This window comes from Magallana gigas, chromosome 3 (assembly GCF_963853765.1).
Source record: "Magallana gigas chromosome 3, xbMagGiga1.1, whole genome shotgun sequence".
NCBI classification, from domain to species: domain Eukaryota; kingdom Metazoa; phylum Mollusca; class Bivalvia; order Ostreida; family Ostreidae; genus Magallana; species Magallana gigas.
This window is the reverse complement of record NC_088855.1, coordinates 24,094,009-24,117,734: the sequence shown is the minus strand read 5'-3', so window position 1 is coordinate 24,117,734 and position 23,726 is coordinate 24,094,009. Positions and strand designations below refer to the sequence as shown.

The 23,726-nt window shown below is 33.3% G+C and overlaps 1 protein-coding gene across 1 annotated transcript in view; it reads left to right on the top strand.

The window, feature by feature from the left end:
* The first annotated feature begins 5,942 nt into the window (after nucleotides 1-5,942).
* Nucleotides 5,943-23,726, top strand: part of LOC105318672 (equilibrative nucleobase transporter 1) — a 52,650-nt gene continuing 34,866 nt past the window's right edge. The window contains exons 1-2 of the mRNA XM_034482643.2: nucleotides 5,943-6,211; nucleotides 12,085-12,198. Of these exons, the coding sequence (XP_034338534.2) occupies nucleotides 6,109-6,211; nucleotides 12,085-12,198 (217 nt within the window). The 5' untranslated portion in view covers nucleotides 5,943-6,108. The remainder of the gene's footprint in view (nucleotides 6,212-12,084; nucleotides 12,199-23,726) is intronic.

Below are 23,726 nucleotides of genomic sequence, written 5' to 3'. Positions count from 1 at the left end.
TCTCTACAAAAGGTTCTTTTGTGCATGTGTTGACGTGGTCAAAGAATCTATTCTAAAAGAATGAAGATGAGCATCAAGAACCAACAGATGAAGAACACCGTTAAGGAAGGAGTCTTCTCATTATCAAACGTATAATAAGAAATTCATGAAATTTTGACACAGTCAAACGGATCATATTACCAAATGATTCTATCAGTTTAATCAAATTTGACCTTTTTGTTTTTACATAAAGGTCAGGTCAAGGTCACTACCTTTTTCCTCAACATAAAGGATGATAGAAATAAGTGTAGCTCTTTGTAGTTCTGTAGACATTTGTTTAAGATTTGAAGATTCTATTCTTCAATGAAATGAAAGAATTTCAGAATGTTTATCAGCTTATACTACTAAATTGGAATAAATATTTAAACTAAAATTGATTCTAATTTAGATAATAACAATAAGGACTTACCTATTTTGCAACACAAGTGTACAGACAATTTTTCAAACCTTGTCATTCAAGAACACGAAGTTTTTGACATTTTGTCAGTAATACCTGTTAATAAAGCAGTAGGCCCAGACAGTATAAGTCACAAAATGCTCAAATCCTGCAAAAAAAACTATTTCAAAACCTTTGTGTCTTCTATTCAACAAATCACTAACATCTAAGACTTTTCCTGACTGCTGGAAATTGGCACATGTAATTCCTTTATTTAAGAAAGATGATCCATCTATCACATCAAACTACAGACCTGTGTCATTGCTGAGTTGTATTAGTAAAATTTTTGAGAGAATCTTGTTTAAACATCTATACAATTTTTTACACGCCAACAACTTATTTTATAAATACCAGGCTGGTTTTTTGCCTGGACATTCAACTGTTTACCAACTTTTAGAAACATATCATTCTATTGTGAAAAGTATTGATGATGGTAATTACTGCTGTATGATCTTTTGTGATCTTTCAAAAGCTTTCGATAGGGTCCGGCATAAGGGTCTAATTCATAAACTTAAATCATATGGAGTCTCTGGGCCAATTCTTGAATGGTTTATTAGCTATTTAAGTAATAGAACACAGAAGGTTATGTATAAAAACAAACTCTCTTCCAGCCAATTCATAAATGCAGGTGTTCCCCAGGGCTCTGTTCTTGGCCCATTATTGTTTTTACTCTATGTAAATGATGTGGCTGAAAACATGAGATCAATATGTAGACTTTATGCTGATGATAGTTCATTACAACAGTGTTCAAACAATATTTCTGTCATAGAAGATAATCTTAATTATGATCTTAATGTACTGAAGGAATGGTCAAAGCAATGGCTTCTAGAATTTAATCCACAAAAAACAAAAGTTGTATTCTTTAGTTTTAAAAATGTTGAAAAATTTCCTAATTTGTTGTTTGATGATTGTACCTTGGAATATGTTTCACAACACAAGCATCTAGGAGTATTGTTATCTTCAAATTTAAGTTGGTCTAATCACATAGACATCATTGTTAAAAAAGCTTACAAAAAACTTGGTCTACTTAAAAAACTTAAATTTACTGTATCTAGAGATATTTTAGCACAAATGTATGTATCATTTATAAGACCACAACTAGAGTATGCTGTTGAAGTTTGGTCTGGATGTACCCAATTTGATATGGATAAGCTTGAAAAGGTTCAACTTTATGCAGCAAGAATAGTTTCAGGTCTTTCAGTCATAGCCTCAAGAAATTCTCTATATTTGGAAACAGGATGGGAACCATTAATAACGAGACGAGACCGCCTTAAATTATCTACTATGTTCAAAATTCATAACAATCTTGTTCCTTCTTATCTAAAAGACATAACACCTGAAATTAGAAATGTCACTTCCAACTATAATACTAGAAACTCCTCAAACTATTCTTTGCCTAGATGTAGATTAGAAGCTTTTAATAAGTCATTTTTTCCTGACACTATTCGTAAGTGGAATAGTCTGAATAATAATACCAAGGAAGCTACTTCGTTAAATATTTTTAAGAAATCACCACAGAGCAATTATACAAAACCTCCTAAGTATTTTTCTTTTGGTAAAAGATTCTTGAATATCATTCATACGAAATTAAGGCATAATTGTGTTCTCAATTGTGATCTTTATCGGTGTAACATAATAGCCAACCCAATGTGTTCATGTGGAAGTTTAGAAGATGCACATCACTTGTTCTTCGTTTGTAAAAAATATTCATCATTAAGACAATCATTTATGTATAATCTTTTATCACTGAACTTTTTGAATATAATTGATGTACATTTGTTACTTTGGGGTGACAACACTTTATCTTATGATGAAAACATAAAAATATTTAAAGAAGTTCATACATTTATACAAAAGTGTGGTAGATTTATCTAAGTTTTTAAATTATTTGCATAACTTTCTTATCCATCCTAATTCTATTCTAGATTTAAAACTAATGATTTATTTGTATTTCATTACATGTTCTATAACTGTTATCAATGTTAACTGGCATTGTATGGCACTGTAATATATTATGTACAAGGAGAGGACATTCTAAGTTTTTGGAACTTGTGTCCAATCCTTTTGGCAATAAAATATGTCCAACACAACACTAAAATTGATATTGCTTAGCCCGCATTTCCTCTAATTTTCTGAAATTTTGAAGAAATTTTGATCATTTTTTTATGCTTCCAATAATAAGATGTTTCTGATTTTTATGTATAATGAAGACTTTATATAAAGATATAAATTGACAGAAAAGCTAATATATTGACTATTTAATCAGAGAGAAAAACTGATTTTAGTGATTTTTTCACAAAATCAATGTATAGAATGGGCGCTTTAAAAAGCTTATAAAATGTAATTTGATAGGCAAACCATATTTTAATAACATATTCTGAAACCCAAGTATCATATCATTAGTTCACATTAGTAAAAAATTCCAATATTAATGTATTGTTTTTAAAATGCTAAAACAGACTCATTAACCTGCAGCAATTCTGAATTGCCAAACATGTGATATTTTCCTACGCCAATATTACGCCAAAAATATAGTCCTTGTTAGATTCTAAACATTGATCACCTTTTCTATGCCAAGTTGTAGGATAATAAAAAAGAAAGAAAAATGTACTATTTTAATTTCCTTTTACCTTGATTTCATGAGCAATGAATCAAATTTACGTTTGACAAGTCGAAAACCAGAAAAGACTCCTTCCTTAATTAAGACATATCTGACCAAACTGAGTGCGGGGCCACAAGTAGACTTTTGCGAGAATCGCTAGTTCTCACCGTCTACTGAGATTCTATGCGGAGGCACGGAATTGCTAAAAAAAACCTCATCAACCTTATTCCATCAGTGTATGACGTGACGTTATACAAGGGTTGATCCAAAAGTAATGTCACACTATGCACTGCGTTTCACACTGGCGCTGTATTGTATAAAATGATATATCAAACTTTTCCTTATCAAAATTCTAATTTGAAGTAAAATTTTGATTAAATTTCGTTAAACACTTAAAAAGATATTATATAAATAGTGCCTGTTTAGGAGGGTAACAGTTGAAATTTACACCCCGAGAAAACCATTGTCAACCGACGTGAAGCGGAGGTTGACAATGGTTTTCGAGGGGTGTCAATTTCAACTGTTATCCTCCCAAACAGGCACTATTTATTTTGTTATACTGAATGTCTTTTTTAAAATTTTTAAGAAAATTTTACTGCTTTTATATAGGAATAACGTGAATTCTACAGCGAACCGTACGCGCATAATTTTCGCGCATGTAATATTTTTTAATGTTACCCGTTGCCAAGTGCGTTGCTAACGCTGAGGGTAATAGTAAATATTATTAACTGCGTCTTAACCAATCAGATTTCAGTATTTAACAAGAAAGTATAACAATGCTGTTTATAGCATGATTAGATAGATACGTGACATCGCCGCGTCATGAATTTACGCCTGTTTTATTGTTTGTATGTATGTATAAATTACATGCTTCAAAATTTGAAAAAGACCAAAACAACACTATTTTTTGAAACAGATATACCATAGACTTTTTCTAACTGTTTTAAATAATTAGGAAACGTTACAGTCCATTTTGGATATCTACGCAATGCCTTTTGTATGAAAAGACTTGACATGCGAAAAGTGATACGAGGCATTTTTTGCTTCGATGGATAGATATCACTAGAAAATGTACTGGAATTGATATATATCAACTTAAAATAGAGTGAACAGGGGGCCCTAAACGTGGTTCCAATGTCTAATAAAAACATATGTCATTTTGATAAATAAATGAAATAGAGAGAAGATGTACGCTCTGAAGGTAAGTAAAAACTAGGCTCTTAAGTCGTGAGCTATATCATAAACCTACGTGACTTCTTGAAGAGACCTCGACAAACTGATCGCACATTAAATAATATCCAATATACTACCCCATCGATTAAAAAAAGAGTAATTAGTTACTATATGAAAAAAAAGAAAAATAAATGTAGAATAGAGCATCGTAGCCAATTTTTATAGAGTACTATTTTACGAAATTCTACCAGAATGCCAAAGATATAGAAATGACGTCGCTAGCCTGCGGCGACTATCCTTACCTTACGCTCTACAAAATATATCATCTTCAGAAATATTTATCATAATGCATTAAAATTTTCAGATCTGAACTGAAATTCATGTAGATAGATATCTCAAAGCACAAGTTTTTGTCTTTTTACGCGGATTTTTCACGATTTTATCGTTTCTCTGACATTACTTTTGGATCAACCCTCGTACATTTCAGTTGACGGCCTCCTGTTGAAAATAAATGCATGAAAACCGTAAAATTTAGCTAATTATTTTGTCAAATTTTGACATTGCAATTGTCTTTCAAGTACATACACTAGTATTCAGAAGGGACAGACATTACAAAAATATTTTGATAAGAATCTCAACTTCCTGTTAACCTATAAACTTTCAATATCAATTTTTTATGATGTCTTAAAAAGTGGTGGAGTCAATTGACCTACTAAATAAGTGAGTGAAGGACCCACCCCCTCCCGTTGCCACGTGCCTGTTATTTACTTCGTTAAACAATTGAAATTTTGCACTTGATATCATCATAAATTCTGAATTTAATAGAATGGACGTGTGTGGGTGTGTGGATTCGATCTAGTCGTTGATCACATTGTATTTAATGGTTACAGACAAACAGACAAACAGGTTTTCTTAGATCTGAGTATATAATTGTAAAACATGCGTGCAAAAACATGGATGCTTTACACACTACAATCGTTGAATCTCGGGCAAATCTGGCAAAGCTCGGAATAACAACTTTTCGGCCTTTCCGACAGAGATCGGAAAAAAAACTTTGAGGTGTTTTTCCGAGTACTGCCGGAAAGGCCCGAAATTTGCGATTGTTCCCTCTAAGGTTCGGTTCAGATATCAAATTTTTACAAAAGGAAAAAAAAACCAAAACATATATATCAGACAATACAAATTGTTATGCTCCTCCCGATTCGTCGAGGACGTAAAAGCTAATTTTTACGATATTACCTTCCCGGCCTAGTTTTTTGGAATAGCAATAGACCAAATGACAAGCCCGATCGTTACTTATTAGAGCAGTCGTTGCTGCTCTTCCAGCGCTCATTGACGTGAAATAATTTTCACAGCTAATTGTCCATAGTCACCCTTACTTTCCGCATGGCGTTGAACATTTGAAAATTTCTCTGCACTTTTTAATGATTCTTACAGGCGAGATAGCCATTTTTTCTTCCACAACAACTACAGTAACTGTCGAGAGTGCACGGCCATCTAAATATCGTCTCACCGTAAAGTGGCATCACAAGGGAAGAGTCGATGTGTCTGAGAGAAAAAAAAAACCCCGATATCAAATTAGACGAGGCGGTGCACTCTTTCTGACGAAATCTTTTAATGATTTGATTTGATTTTAGTTTATTTTTTTGTGTCTTTTTTTTCAAGAAGTGTTGAAATGAGATTTTGTTGTTTTCCAACAGATTAATACAATATGAAATGATTATTGGTTAAGTTTCATATTTCTGTCAACTCAGAGTGCGAAAAAACCGCGACATACTTAAGGAGCGGTGTTAAGATGGAATGGATGAAATGAAATATCTGGATTTTTAAAGCCTCTTGGGAAGACATCAAGACAAGGATGGACAAAACCCGGCCCTTTGAAACCATCGATACTTATATATCGGCTGCTTTTCTTGATATCCTCTTGCTGGGTCCAAAATCATCAGAATCAGCAGCTTCCGGTAAGTAAACATAGGTGAATAGTGATGATCTCAGCAAGTAAATATCATCAACGCTTTTAGCTATTTATTTCCATTTGTAAACAGCGAAAATACGTTTAATAGAAGAGGATATGGGAAAATGCTTGTATATCACAACTTATTTTTGTAATAGATAAAACGAGCTGTAATAAAAGTTGGTAGCATCAGGTACCCACAGAAAAAAGTGAGAAGTTATCGGGTACTAACAAAATCATCAACAACTTAAGAGGGCTGATTGGTCTTGGCTATTTTTAGACTGTATTGATCTTCTTTATAAGGAAAGCTCTGTATAAAAATATAGGAAAATGCTCAAATTTAAAAGCTAAAAATTTATGATTTTTTTCTTAATCTTAAACTGAAGGTAGATGTGAAAAGCAATATGTATGTTGACCACCTTAATCAGCACTTCTATTTTACAGAATTCATCTTCTAGTATTTCTTGTGCATTACGCAAATTTTAATATCACTAATTCTGTGCTTTATAAAGTTTTTTGCATTAAAATATGAACATATTTTAGCAAGTGTAACGCTGATCTTCATTTAAGAAATAAACAGCAATTCAAAAAGTTCGAATTCACTGGGATATGAAGTTGGTTGGTTACGTGATCAAATCCTGTGAAGCCCAAATGGCTTCTCAGAAGATTTGATCACGTGGTTCTAAGTGCGTGTGGTTATCATTGTGACGTCACGAATTGAACGTTTTCGCTATTCTATGGCTCATATAAGGAAGCATATTTGCAAATGTAAATATTTCTTGTTATTTTTTAATAACAAAAATACCATGCAGTAACTATACATGTAGCTAGGCGCGTGTTCTTAAATCGACTAGTGTGCGAACAAGATAAATCATTCTTTGTACGAATGACGAGTTACGTCGTCAGCTGTGGATTAATTCTAATCCATCGTTGACTAAAGACCAAGTTCTTTTCCCCGCAAGCCTCTCTATCGTACAATACGTGACAGTAATTCATTAAATTTTGTCCCCTCATATCCGGAATTTCTTGTTAAAATTTATCAAATTAAGCGAATAATGAAATAAAAGATGTCACGACTGTTGAAGGAACAGTGTTAGATACATCCGTTGCTTTGAATGTTAATGATGATGAATAGTGCACTAATGATCTATAAAACACTGTAGTCTCAATTAAGCGAGTTTATCTAAAATTCAGTTCGAATTCTCTGTCACCTTGTGTATTCAAGCTGTGTGGTCCGAGTTGATCAAGTATTTTTTGGAAGTAAAATAATTTTTTTTATTCCTCGTACACTTTGAACAGTAATCAAGTTATGAAAGTTATAACTTTTACAAATTTTAAGACAATTATATCGTATAAGATACATGTAACGGATCTTAAAACGCATATTTGACTGGATCTTCATTTGTAGATTAAATACAATTAAAGAATTGAAAAAAGTTACTCAAGCAAAGATACAATGTACATGTAGGTTGCCATTGTGCTCGACATGGTTTTTAGCTCACCTGAGCTGAAAGCTCAAGTGAGCTATTCTGATCACATTTTGTCCGTCGTCCGTCTGTCCGTCCGTCTGTCCGTCTGTCCGTCTGTAAACTTTTTACATTTTGAACTTCTTCTCTAAAACCGCTTATTCAATTTCAACCAAATTTGGCACAAAGCATCTTTATGGGAGGGCGAATATAAATTGCAGAAATAAAAGTCCGATCTGTTTTCAAAGCGGAGAAAACCTTGAAATTGTAGAAAAAGGGGGTGCATTTTTATAAATCTTCTTCTCAAGAACTACCGAGGCAAATTCAACGTAGTTTAGCATATATTATCCTTATGGGAAGGAAAATATAAATTGCAAAAATTAAGGGGTAATTCTGTTTCAAATCTGACTTATTACGAAAATAATAATAAAGGAAAGGCGTGTTTCAATCAGTTTAATAGCTTCGGGCTCGGCATCCGGTAAAATGGGTAGGCAAGACTTGGCCAGGGCAAAACAAAAGATTGGCAGTTATTAATCAGCCAATCTCATTAAAATTTCAGGATATTTGATGGACTAGTATATTTGTATTCGCTGTAAATATTGCTGCAAAATAATGCATATTTGGAATTGACGATTGTCGATCTGCCCCGGCTTTTATTTTGCCACGGCCCGGGTTTGCATACCCATTTTACCTAGACTCGTATTCCATACTTCTTAAACGAGGTTCTTTGTTTAAAGCAGCCATGACATTATACGAAAAAGGGTCGATCTGACTATGATGAATTTGCTTGTTGTGCAACAGTTCGCGTATGAAATGAAATTTTGAAACATGCAAAATATATTGGTGCCGATTTTGTGAAGTAAATTGAGGCTAAATATTTCAATGCGTTGACAGTTTTCACACATGACGTTGGTGTTCGCTTGTTCTGATTTTCGTTTCGTTTTTCATTATTTATGCTTTGTAACCTGGAAACTATCGTCTGTATTTCGTGATTTTTACGTATTAAATCAAACAGAGACTTGGGTAAATCAAACAGTTAACTGTTTACCTGCGCAATTAAGCAAAATCTGATGTAGGGGTAGGTGCCTACTGAAATATAATTCATTCTATCGGTAATTCGGCATTATCTTTTGCGTAATGATAGATTAATGCAATAGGTTTTGTTGAGATGCTCGGCATTTTCTCGAGTTTATTCAGTTTAAATAGAGTTTGATATCGCTGACGGAAATATGTAGGTATATACATGTATATATATGATTCATTTCGAAAAAATAAATTGTGTTCTTTATTTGTTATACATGTAGTGCATGTTTCCTGTGTTTAATTGTTTACAATTTCTATTTACTAACCATATTTAAGTGTTAAGCTTCGAATTATAAGCAAGATAAAGAGATTTGCTCACAATTCTATGTTTGTACACAGATCTTAAAAACTAAAGATTAAAAAAGTAAAAAATTTGTCAATATTCATTAAGAAAATTTTCAAAGTCTGTTCTTCCAGAAACCAACTTTAACAACTTATTGTATTGTAAACTTAACCCTTTTAGCTCACCTGAGGGTGGGGCCACAATGGGGGGTCGAAGTTTAACAAATGAATATATAGAGTAAATCTTTAAAAATCTTCTTCTCATAAACTAATTAGCCAGGAAAGCTAAAACTTGTGTGAAAGCATCATCAGGTAATGTAGATTCAAATTTGTGAAAATCATGACCCCCGGGGGGTAGGGTGGGGCCACAATGGGAGATCAAAGTTTAACATAGGAATATATATTGAGTTAATCTTTAAAAATCTTCTTCTCAGAAACTAATCGGCCAGGAAAGCTGACCCTTGTGTGGATGCATCCTCAGGTAGTGTAGATTCAAAATTGTGAAAATCATGACCCCCGGGGGCAGGGTGGGGCCATAATGGGGGGTCGAAGTTTAACATATGAATATATAAAGTAAATCTTTAAAAATCTTCTTCTCAGAAACTAATCGGCCAGAAAAGCTGACACTTGTGTGGATGCATCCTCAGGTAGTGTAAACTCAAAGTTGTGAAAATCATGGCCCCCGGGGGTAGGGTGGGGCCACAATGGGGGATCGAAGTTTAACATATGATTATATAGAGTAAATCTTTAAAAATCTTCTTCCCAGAAACTAATCAGCCAGGAAAGCTGAAACTTGTGTGGAAGCATCCTCAGGTAGTGTAGATACAAATTTGTGAAAATCATAACCCTGGGGGTAGGTTTGGGCCACAATGGGAGGTCGATGTTTTACATAGGAATAAACAGAGTAACTCTTTAAAAATCTTCTTCTCAGAAACTAATCGGCCAGGAAAGCTGACACTTGTGTGGAAGCATCCTCAGGTAGTGTAGATTCAAAATTGTGAAAATCATGACCCCCAGGGGTAGGGTGGGGCCACAATGGGAGGTCGATGTGTTACATGGGAATAAACAGAGTAACTCTTTAAAAATCTTCTTCTCAGAAACTAATCAGTCAGGAAAGCTGAAACTTGTGTGAAAGCATCCTCAGGTAGTGTAGATTCAAAGTTGTGAAAATCATGATCCCCAGGGGTAGGGTGGGGCCACAATGGGGGGGGGGGGGTCAAAGCTTAACAAAGGAATATATAGGGTAAATCTTTAAAAATCTTCTCAGAAACTAATCAGCCAGATGATTCTTTATAATTGTTAAGACTTTGGCCCCAGGACAATTCTTTGGCCTCACGAGAAGGTTCAGAGGTTGGTGTACGTTTATATCCCATATATAAACTATTGTTAAGGATCTTTTTGAGAACTGCAATACTCAACATATGATATGACTATAAAATCATCCTGTTAGAAAAGGGACTAATGATTATAAACATAAGAATATCCAAGGGAAAATGGATTTTATTTATACAGGATCTACATGTATTATTGTACATTGTCCAGATAGTTTGTATTATGACTCCATTAAGCTGATTTTATCATACCTATTGTTCCTCAGGTGAGCGATGTGGCCCATGGGCCTCTTGTTGATCTGCTTTTTGAGCAATTCAAAGCAACTGTTAGTAAAAGATATATTGTTTTGTTTCACATATATTAATTTTGTGTTAATTTGAATTTTTTTTTTATTGAAATCAAACTTTTCGTTTTTTTGTTTTTTTCCTTCTGATTAATTTGACTTTTTGCGCTACATTTTTTTCACTTACCATGGCAGAACGTATCTTTCAAATCACACCATGCACTTTAAAAAATGGACAACAATTGAACAATAAGAATTATTTCTATTTTAGAATTTTTCATAATTCCTCTCTTCCTTACAAAAAATAAATAAATTAATAAAATATTATTCATTGATAAAGAATATTAATTGATTACTAGTAATGGGTTCATTTGTTTATCTGGGTGTACGACTCCAATACCGGCTAAAACAAGTAACCAACAGTACTACAATAACGAATACATGTAACATAGGAGGGGTTTGTTTCAATCTCTCACGAATATCCCGTATGTCGTTAATATCATTAATATAGCCTCTCGTTGTACATATGTACTAGAACAGTTCACACTGATAATGCCTTTGAAAAGCTTCCTGTAATATCGGATAAAATACCCATTAAAGGCAATCAAATTGAATGAATTAAGAAGGGCGATTTTATTAATCAGTCTGTCTTTGATACTTATGACATTGTTATCCGCTATTTCAAAAGCACTCGGTTTCATTTGGGATAAATTGGATGATGTTTCGTTTGAAATGCAGCTTTGCAAATCCTTTGATCTAAATATAGAAGAGCAGTCAAGGGATTTTTCGCATGTTGTTTTTGTTTGTTTCCGGTCATTGAACGCAGTTTTGTTTTAATTTTAACGATAGCGTTAATCCGGAAATTGAGAATTAATCAATACAATTTCAGTGAAAAGAATGGAGAGAGAGAGAGAGAGAGAGAGAGAGAGAGAGAGAGAGAAATATTTTCATAATGTACATTACAAATACGTATAAGGACACTGAATAAACAATTGGCCCTCACCATCTTGGTGACTATTTTGGTACGTTCTACTGCCGTCCATATATGAAAAAAAAAGTGTGGGCTGCGCCGTGTCTTGATTGCGTGGACAGATGGCATGTAAATGCGGGGATGAACTGGTGCTTTATGTCTTGTTGATGATACACTCGTTCTATTAGCTTGTAGAGACAGTAATTGATTTTCAAGTTATCACCGGTGATCAAAAAGGTTGATCACTGTTCCTGGCGCAATACTTTATAGCTAAAAGTGGACAGGTCCACGTCTAAAAGCTGCTTCTCTTTCACATGGAAGTAAGGTCGTACTGTTGCTGACTAATTGTCGATGCATGCTTAACCGGAAGTGACGTTGATGCGTTCTGAATTTGGCACACTTTAACAGAACTGGCAGCATGAATGGTGATATTTCTTTTGAGACAATTGATACGTATATTTTAGAGTGTTACTCCGACAACGAGATAAAACGTGACCAGAACCATAGAGAGGCTGAGCTCCTCAAAGAACCCAGTACAAACAACCGACCGGTCCCTGCAGTGGTCGAAACAGAGACAGGTGAGTCCTTATTGTAACTGAGATGTACGTCCCTTACCAACATATTGAAATTCATGTATGGTACAGTGTGGCATGGTTAAATTTACTTCTGATCAGAGTATTAAAATAGGATGCAAGTGCAAGATTCGATAAGTAAGGAGATTTGGAGACAAAACACAGACGTTCAGTTTTGCAGTTTCATACATCTATCGATTGATAGATAGATTGATAGATATCTAGAGTTTAGTACCTAATATTTCCACAAGGTATATCAGGAAAACTAGAAAGCGTGTTTCTTTGAATATTTGGACCCCCTCTCCCCCTTTTTTTTTTTAGTTTTTATGCACAATTTTGCGAAGATTTTATGGCAAGTATACACTGTGTAGCTGTTTGATCCGCCAACAACAAATTTTCTGGGAAAACCTGACACTAAACGGATTTATTTATCAATTAATGAATAATTACGGCATCATCTTCTATAGAAATTATAACAATAACTTATTGAAATCTTATGGTATCGTGTTAAAAGAGAAACCATCAAAATTAAAAGAGAAGGGTTATTTTATAAAAAAAAAATTTAGTTATGTATATTCTAAAAATTATCAATATATCACTCGTGATTAATTTAATTCTTTATTTTCCATTCTAAAATAAATTGGAAAACAAAGACGTTGGTCAAAAGGAAAGTAAACTATATCTGGTATTGGACAGTAACTGCAAATAACTGTTTGAGTCCGGAAAATACCTGCAAAGGAATGACAGCATCTATACTACTATATTAAAATAATAGACTCGATTTTTTTGCTTTAATACCGATAAATCGGAAGAGTACTTTCTTTTGTTTTATATACTTTAAACTTTTGGTACTTGAAGAATACCAATTTGTTTTTATTTTTTTTCTCAATACAGCTTCGCTAATTAATAATCAACAAAAATTCCTTTAAACAATCCGGAATTCATATTGATTTTTGAGATTTTACAATCTTGCGCATGCGCATTACACTCACGCTAAGTCACGGGAAGCTCTTTGGTTTATGTTTCAACAATGTCACATTTGCATGGAAACCATAATACAAAAGCGCAAAATTTTTAAAATACGGGAGATAAATCTAACTTATAGTGCATTTAGTTTGAAAAATCCCGAGACTTCCGAATGTCGACATGATGTGTAAAAAAAAGAGTAAAAAAACGTTGGTGAAAAAGTGTTCATTTCTTCAAATATGTGAATTTAATTTTTAGATTAAAGGTATTTACAGCATCAAAATAGTTGGTTATGAATAATTTGACTGTTATTTTCAATGCAGCTTCATTAATTTTCTCCAAAATCGTTTCGAAGCAATTCTGCAATTTTCTGCTACATTTCGGGTATACATAAGGATGACGTTTACTCAGAATGAAAAAAAATTCCACTGATGATAATGAAAAACCAACTATTGTGTGTTATAGACCTTACATTTTGAAAATTCAAGAAAAATTCATAAAAATTTTACACTATGATTCAGATTTTTTTAATTGTGAAAATAATACAAATTGCTTAACTCTTTAACAAATGAAACACATTTTATGAATGGTAGTGACATTAAATAGATACAGAGCATTAAGTTTTCATTCACAATTTATATAGATATTCTAGTCCGAATTTCCTCTATCAGTTTTCAAATTACTACCCATTTTTTGATTCAATATAACAAAAAACTGAATGATGATAATGCTAAATCATTTATAGTATTAAACTAAGTATATTGACCTTTCTCTGCTGGTATAAAATTTATATGAGGTCAATGATCAAAATTTTGAGATATGGTGTCTTTTATCATTGTTAAGCATTTTTCAATATTTTTGTAGTGCCATACGATTATTTGAAAACTCAAACCCTGAGTAAACAACGTCCATAAGGGAGGCATTTTAACTGTGGGGAAGGCCTGTCCCGAGACACAGTTAGATTATTCTAACTAGGCAGAGTGTAAGGTTGTAGGCTTTAAGCTTGGTTATGTAAATGTCAACAATACGGTGTGTCGATGTATCTATTTCGTAAATCTCCATTTCAATCCGTGCACGCACGGGTCAAAGTTTAGTTCTTTTAAAGTACGAAAGTCACTATTTTCCGTCATCAAAATATCAGAATTAAGATTCTTGGGGTGTTTTTTTTTTTAAATAATCCGTTGAAGTCAAGATTAAGATGCAAAAATCAATAGAAAAAGCAGTGCGGAAACGCAGTTGAAGTTCGACACCTCGTTATAAGAAAGATTGAAGACTGACACGCAATTTTCGTAACATGGCAAACAGCAATCGGAAACAAAACGGTCTTAATGTGAAGCTTTAAAGGGTAATCGGCAATTGTGGAAATCAAGTATATTAATCTCGAAGAAAACTTGCTTTAAGCCTAAACCATGATATCTAAACTGTTGATTTATGACCAATCCATGTAGTAGTCTAGTTTTACAAAAGATCTCGATTTATTACATGTATCTTATTTAATGCCACAGAACTCACTCTTTCCCCCAATCTCTCTCTCTCTCTCTCTCTCTCTCTCTCTCTCTCTCTCTCTCTCTCTCTCTCTCTCTCTCTCTCTGTTGTTGACTTTTTAACTGTATAGATAATTTTTTTTTTTAAATAGTATTTATTACACATGTCAGTATTTAAGATTTTTGAAACATCGAACGATGTTTCGAGAAAAATAATTATTAGATGATTATTAGATGATTAATTTATGAATGCATGTTCGTGCGGCGAAAAGGAACATATACATGTATTATATATTACAAGTTGCTGTCCTTTAAAAAAGGAATGCAATACGTTAACCAAATGCTTGTGTTTTTAACGAAAACGTGAAAGCCGTAAGATTATAAGAGATTCCACCGACTCTAGCCCCCTGCTTTTAACCACTTAATTTGTACGTTGTATTACGTATATGTATAGTCCTGACTTTTTATCTCAGAATTTAAAGAGTTCATACTTCTATAATAATTATTAATGAAGATTGCATGTATAGTATCAGGTATATTTGCTCCCACATCACGCTTCGCACTACTTTGCAGTGACAGCATTGTGTAAATTAATTTCATATTTTGATGCATTTTTCTTGAGATTAAAACTTTTATACTGTGACATAATTATTCAATCATCTATTATATACAGTCACAAAATTATTCAATCATACTTAAATGCTTAAAAAAAATTAATTGAGAAGTACTAGTACTCTAGCCTCGCCTACTATAAAAGTAAAGTTAGGCTATAGCTACATGTGTATTCGGAAAACAACAAAACATTGCAAATTTTGCAATGTTGGAGTTTCGTCATAACATTAACTTATTTCATGATATTGACAGTTTATATTACATGCCGATCATTTCTTTAAAAGGATGCTTTGTTTCTGTACTGTTTACCGACAACTTTACAATTACAGCACCTTTGAACTTATATGTGCATATGGCATGGAATGGATTCAGATAAACGTGTGCTAGCCTGGTTCCCTGAGCTACCCATTACGCACAGGAACCAGGCTAGCCCATGCGCATGCTAAATTTTCCCCATAGCATCCGGTTTATCATTGCTTTATATATTTTTTGCGTGTATCTCAGGGTCCACGCAATGACACAGTGGTAAATATCATAATATAATAACTCTCTTACTTTTTCTTCCTCGTAAAAATAAACTAGCCACGTTTATTTTAAATGATATTTTTGTGTTCAAGTGAGAGCATGAGCAAACGCTAACTGAGAATATTTGATTTTTTAACAAATTTCCAAGTAACTGGGTCATATTCACTAGACGGAGTGTGTTTCTTTACTACAGAAGAAATTTAATTAATCCTTAGTCAAAGACAATGTTGCTCCACTCAATTCTAAATATTTTCCGAAAAAAATTCAGACATCTACAATAGAATCATTTTAACAAGAGCTTGGACTTAGGGTAGTTGAGTCAAACGGCAATGTGACGTATGCCTGTCTATTTCATTGTAGGCTACTCAGGCATGGCTCTTTGAAATCAACACGATTTGTCTGGCTTTTGAGCAAAGACTACGCAATCGGTGTATATTTCACTTGAAACCAGCGTCATTTTAACTTGTTTTGACGCAAGAAATAGATCGTTACATATTCTACTGAAAGTCCAAGGTCTTGTTAAAATGGTTCTATTTTAAACAATATATATAATATCAGCTTTTTTCTGAATTACAAAATGCAACTCGTCTCGGCTGCATGGTCCGATTTTTTGGACTAAAAATAGTATCAAATAATCTTCCATACAAAATAAATGTCTTAGAAAGTTATAGACTTTTGCCTATTTATACCAGCAGAATCGATCTCTTTTCAAAATTACAAATATTCAAAGTAAATAAAATAATTGCATACAAACCCAAAACCAATATGCATCATGGGGATGCAATCGAAACTTCTCGGGCCTTTCCGGCAGGCTCGGAAAAACACCTCGAATGTATTACCTAGGCGTCCATGACAACCCCCCTTTTTATAAAACTTAATATAAATACAACACATTTTACGATCTGTTGAGATGTAAGCTAGACTTCATTAAAGTAAATGATATACCCTAAAATATAACACAGAAACGACTTATAAGGCTGTCTAGCCGATACTTATTTTAATGGGAAGCGACTCCATTTTGTATAAAATTCTAACATCCGGTAATGTTCAATCGCAACTTCTCGGGCCTTTCCGGCAGGCTCGGAAAAACACCTCGAATGTATTAACAACACCGGATGTTAGAATTTTATACAAAATGGAGTCGCTTCCCATTAAAATAAGTATCGGCTAGACAGTCTTGTATGTCGCTTCTGTGTTATATTTTAGTGTATATCGTTTACTTTAATGAAGTATAGCTCACATCTCAACAGATCGTAAATGTGTTCTATTTATTTCAAGTTTTACAAAAAGGGGGGTTGTCATGGACGCCTAGGTAATACATTCGAGGTGTTTTTCCGAGCCTGCCGGAAAGGCCCGAGAAGTTGCGATTGGGTAATGTTAATATTATTCGAGGTGTTTTTCCGAACGTGCCGGAAAGGCCCGAGAAGATGCGATTACATGGGAATGTTAAGGAAGGGAACCGTTTGATATCGTCCCCCGAATGTTTGGGTTTATTCAACCGGGATGTTATGCATCGATTGTAAGCACAACAAACTTCAGAAATAATAAAGAACAAAATGTACACAGGTTTTTTATTTGATTTGCCAGAACATTACTTATATTTAGACTCTATTAAAAGCGATGTCAAAGTCGTAATACAATCATCCCCGCCTCGACTTCATGACGGCGAATTTTAATATGAGGCGAAATACTAGTAGCGCGATATCCTTTAATGGCGTTTGTTTCGTAGAAAAAAAATTGTACATCATCTTTTCATTTTTTAAAATAGACTGAATTGACCAGGAAAGCTACTGCAATGTTTATTACATGTATTATGCACATACTAAGCATAATCATCGTTTAAAAGCGTACACAAAATTTGATTAAAAATCCAAGCAGCTGTAACAAAAACATAGACAGTTTTCCTGTTTAAACCAATTAACGATACGACATACACATTAATGAGATCAATGAGCTTCACCTTAATTATCGACTTGTTATTAAATTTTATTATTACAACAAAAATTAATAAGAAGGACTGGCCTTTCTGGGATTGGTTGCAGTTGTTTCAAACGACATTATTTGAATTAGGACAATGATTCATGTTGTTTTTCTGTTTCCCGATCTCGATTTCCACGCCTTGATTTGCATTTACTGGAAACACTAAGGTCAGTGACAGAAAGAGCACTTGATTTTTATGTAAGAAGGATTGATGAACGGCTTAAAGGCACTTTTTGTGTCATTTTCTCAACATATGCTGTAGTAATCATATTATAAACGTTTACGAAACGAGTTTATGAAACCAATATTACCAATCAATCGGCGCGCTTCGTTCGGAAGCAGCTCTTTTTTTGCATTTCAATCTTTTTTTGCCTTTTATAAAATGTGTCAAAAATGAATTTGAAATTAGTTTTTTTTCTTTTCCAGTTATTTAAACAATAATATGTTTTGTTTGTTGGTTCATACAAGAATGGAGGTAGCGGACATTGCAGAAAAAAAATAATAAACTGCTCACACAGGTTCGTAACTTTTTTTTATTCAAGAATCGACCTCTTTGTAGCCCTCGTTTTTACATCTCTGTTTGAAGCTCTATCAACTTATTCATATAAAGTGAGTAAAATAACTTAAATACACTCTATTACGATCGGAAAGCGACAGTTGGCGGAACAGCTGAAAAGCATGGACAGTAAGTACTGGCAGTGCCTTTTATGTTTGTTGCTATTAAGAGGGCTGGATGTTCGTGTACACCTTAAGACCATATTAACCTCCTTAAAAAGAAGAGTTCTGTATAAGAATATAACAAATTATTCAATTTTCAAAACTGAAATGTACGAATAATGACAGTTTATAGCTAAACAAATCATATATAAAACTTTAAGGTAGATTTGATGTTGAATTTGTTGATCACCCAGCATCCTTAAGTTCACAAGGAGTAAACTCTCAAAGTATAAGATAGTACTTATACATTAGCTATTTCACCATTATTCTTTTATATCGTATTGAAATAAACAATTAGCATTGAACTTCTGTGGTTTTTAGCCATCGTATTATCACTGGAGTTTTGTTTCACCCTTTCGTGACTAGTCTGTTGTACATGCTGGGGCAAATTACATACATAAGATGACCGAGAAGCATGATTTATTGCCAACAACATCTTGTATTTAGTTGAAGACAATAGATAATGAATGACTAATAAAATAGGGAAAACACTCTTAAATGTACGCAAATGACGTGTTTTGCGCGCTGGTGATTTGGTATGTTGTTCATATATACGCGGGCAAACAACTGGTTATAATATCAACAAATAAAGAAGGACACATGTCCTTTGTATTTATGTGATGCTTTGTTATTACAGTCAAGATGTTTTACTGACTGAAATTTTTACCCCGACCATTTCAGGCTCCTGACTTAAGATCATTCCGGCCCGATCATTCTCGACTGTTTTTTTCTTTTGGAAATTCCAAACACCTTCGGGAAACGGTATAAATTTCACATTCTTTTTTTTTATATGCCTGGGTGTCAGGTTTATTCCACACTAGATAATTACTGTTAGCATAATGTTGAATTAAGGTAATTGGCTTTATAAGAGAGAGAGAGAGGAGAATAATCATCGCAGAAAAAAACCGGAATACAAATTGTTGCAACATCAAAATCCTTTACATTGTTATTCATTTATAAATTCTTTATCTATCGAAAAACAACGCAACTGCATTCATTTAATGCAGATAGCTAGTTTTATATGACTATTACCTCGGTATTTTGTCAGTTAATTTCGAGCAAATCTATCATTCATCGCCCCAAACTTCCTGTGTCGCTGAAACATCAGAGGTACTTAGTATCTGGTTGTTTTTGTATACATGTATTTTGTTTTTGGAAAATTCTAACTTCTGTGATAAATCTCCCATTATTTTGTGTTTTGTGTTATCACAATCTTTTATACTGGAAAGAAGCATCGGCGTAATTCTCTTGCTTTGCTTTAGTAGTCAATGTTACCTCAATTACCGCCATTGTGAACGATTCTGATCATTAGGTGAGCGAAGACAACGCGATTCAAAAGAACTTTTTCAATGAAACCATGCTAAATACGTAATAAATCATTTATAACTAGGTAGAAGACACAAAACACACAAACCAACCACTCCCTTTAAAGGCTGTTTTTAAATTAACAAGTGCACTCGCTACGGTTGCTATCAGAAATATCACTATGTATGTATCGGCTATAAACTGGAAAAACGCACTTCAATCAAAAGGATAACTGATTTTTTAAAAAAAAATCCCTATACCGATGTAGAAATGAGAATTATTCTTTTATACGATATAAAATGGTTCGGGGCAGTTTATAAAAAAAGCTTAACCGTTTCAAACCATTTTATATCGTTTAAAACTAATAAATATTGAATTCATTGCTTATAATATAATTTTTTTACTCTTAATTGTCGATAAAAACGGTCATTTCACCTTTAAAATGACGTAAAATTGTACAAATACAAACGTAACGTCAGGCGTATTGATACATTTTTGACGTTAGTCTTACTATGACGAAGGCAACATTCTTTTTGCGATATAAAATAATTTTTTAGCCAATCAGAAAGCGCGTTACAACCAGAATTAAATTATTCAGTTTCCCATTCAGTTTTTTCATAATTTTGTTATTTGAAGCAGTTAAAGGAGTTAATTTGAAAGGACAGGGGCGTACAATGCGTTATATACTACCCCCCCCCCCCCTCTTCCACTTGGAGCCAAAAAAAAAAAGAAAAAAAAGAGCTATTTTCAAATGTTGCCAAAATATTTATATTTGGCATGTATAACAATGTTTAAATTACACGATGCATATCAACAACGTGCTTCTTTTTGTTAACACTTGTCAAGAAGTATAGGGTTCTAAATTAAGCCATTCGACGTTTAATACGCCTAAATACTTTACTAAATTGAAAATTTGTGATTTGAATGAGTCCAGACTACATTTTTTACTTTTATTCAAAGGATATATTTTCATGTTTTTTATTGTTGATATATTAAAGTGAACCCATTATGGGTCAAAATTCGTGATTTTCACAAATACTTCAGAATTTATTTATAATTGTCAAACTAAAAAAGTTCACAATGATAGTTATGTGGCAAGGTAGCTCAGTGAGTTACACGGTGGATGGTAGACACTCCCTCTCGGCCGGGATGGTGTTCGAATCATTGTGAGAGGTTTTTTTCTGTCACTCCAATTAAAAAATAATTTTAAAGTTTGTCACCCTTACAGCTGATAGCGATACGTCACAGAATGAATGGGGAAGATATGCGGTTTGCACACTCTTGAGAGAGAGAGAGAGAGAGAGAGAGAGAGAGAGAGAGAGAGAGAGAGAGAGAGAGAGAGAGAGAGAGAGAGTTATGAAATTTGCTTATTTTTCCAGGCTAGCTATTCATGTTGATGGTTGTATAAACATAATTCCTTTGGGGTCAATTGTTGTGTTCCGGGACCCCACCCTAAAATCAATAAAAGATTTAAAAATATCGGATCCTAGATGTTAGCATGTTAACGGCTAGCCAGCCCCTTGCATAGTACTTATGTAAATAATATCTATATAAAATTTGATAATTTCATCAGGCTATGTTTACAGGATAATGGTTGTTTACAATGTAATCAAATCCCTTCGAATATAACTGCTCTGTTTCAGGGCCCCATCCTGACAAAAAATGAAGATTTAAATATTGAATTCTGAATGTTAGACAACACAGGGACCTGACTCGACAAATTTTCATATTAAAAAAAATAAATACCGCTTACCTAATACTAGAAAGCGTAATTTTTTTTATTATGAAAAAAAAAATGTAACGTCAGGTGTCTGTTTAAGCGTATATTGTTTTTAATGTGAGAAAAAAAAATTTAACATCAGGTGCCTGTGTTAGCCAACTTCTTGATTTATACACCTAGATATATTTCATGAGAGGAATTTGCTGTCGAGGTGGGCAATAGCTTGCTATTATCCTAAAAGGTGAATTATGATTTATCTTTCAATGTTTGTTGTTTAACAGGTTTGAATTATCGGACTTTTCATTTAGGTATCAATTCGAGTTCAAACAGCTTATCAATAAATATGTTGGCAAATTTGTTGAGATTAGTGTCATATGTTGTTTATAAACGCAAGATTGGAATAAAATTCAGAAAATTGGCAGGTTTCATGCAAACTTTAAGCTTGTCTCGGTACCCACCCCCATTGACTGCGTCCCAATGCAATCTTGTTCCGTGGCACCTTCTTCCATCTATACTCTTACTTGCTTCTTTTCCTGTCGTAATGTATAGGTAACACAGAATTAAGTTATGAAAACCCATTGTATGTATGATATTTTATACGTGCTCATACATATATAATATATACAGGATCTCATGATTTGCGATGGCATATACTGTGGTTTCATCAATATTCGCTGAATACCAATTTTCGTGGATTTCGTTGTTAAGTTTATCCATGAAAAAAAATGTTCATTGAAGTGCAATTTCTACTAACATTTTGTATTGATAGGATCATTGGCCACGAATTTACGTATCCTTGAAACTGAGGTTTGCACTTTAACCACGAAAATTGATACCCTTGAATATTAATGAAACCACAGTAATTTATATCCAACGAGTTGTGTGTTTTCTATCCCCGAGCAAATCATGAGAGATTTTTTTAATCACATAATTTACCACGTCTTTTGTTAAACCTCAATCTTTTGTGTAAAATCATAATTGTGAGACACACAACACATTTACAACATGACGTTTACAACTGTACGTATGGAGAAAAGTTCCTTGAAAATTAACAAACATTTCATTTTCTAAGATATTTTTATCAGTTCATGAAAAAATGAATGAAACAGCATTAAATGCTTCATTATGTACATCTCCACACTTTTCAACTGAGTTACGTGTATTAATCAACCGCCTAAACTTACATTATGTTTTAAAATTATGACGTTACGTTGGGTAAGAATACACAGTATAGAATCAAAATTTTATTACATGATATCCAACGTATATTGAGCTAACCATATGATAAAAATACGCCTTGCATATAATGGTACAACTAATAACTCCTCCCTTGATACACATCGGCATGGCTTTTTGTTATAAGCTCTGTACTACATATTGAGACATTGAACCTGATTTGTTCATGTAGATCGCTTGTACAACGCAAGTTATTAAAATATTAACTCTGTGGCCCACGATTTCCTCTTTTCATGAAAATGAAAAAAGAAATAGGTATATTTCATGACAAAAAGTGATAACCACACACTGTATGGTGCGATTTCATTGAGTTCATGGACTGAACATATTATACTGAAACCGATGGCGTTCTCCAATAGTTGATGTTACATGTCTAAGTTCATTCGAATAAAATACCCTGAAAATCAAACAAAAGACAGAGTATTTAAAAAATGCAGTACAAATAAATATATGAAAAATTTCTTCGCATTATTTTTGAATAGATACTTAGATATTTGATTCAAACGAATATTTTGAGTCTGATTTGCACAATCGCCTTATTGTTCGAGAATAACATACCTAGCTTTATCTTTTAAAGAAATTTATAGAAAAATAACTGAAAATATGCATTCTAATGAGGCAGCGAATAAAATTGCTTTCTAATTCTTAAGGTTTTTCGGATCGCAACCGTATGTTGTTCGAATAGAACTATACTGGACGCTGTTTTTTTTTCCTTTAAGGAAAAGTTTAAGTATATCACCATAAAATAATGACTCGACATTTTTTTTTTAGTTTTTCTTATCAAAATAATCATGATAAAAGTCTTTCATCATATGTAATATACAACATCCCATGTACAACTGCAATGAATAAATATTTTTGAATTCTTAAAAAATTACATTTATTAATATTCGCATGGATTATCGATGGCTTGCAAAAATTGACTGTCCTTATGAATAAACGTACAAGAGCAAAGATTTCTTCATACTGTCATGTTGTAAATTTTGAAT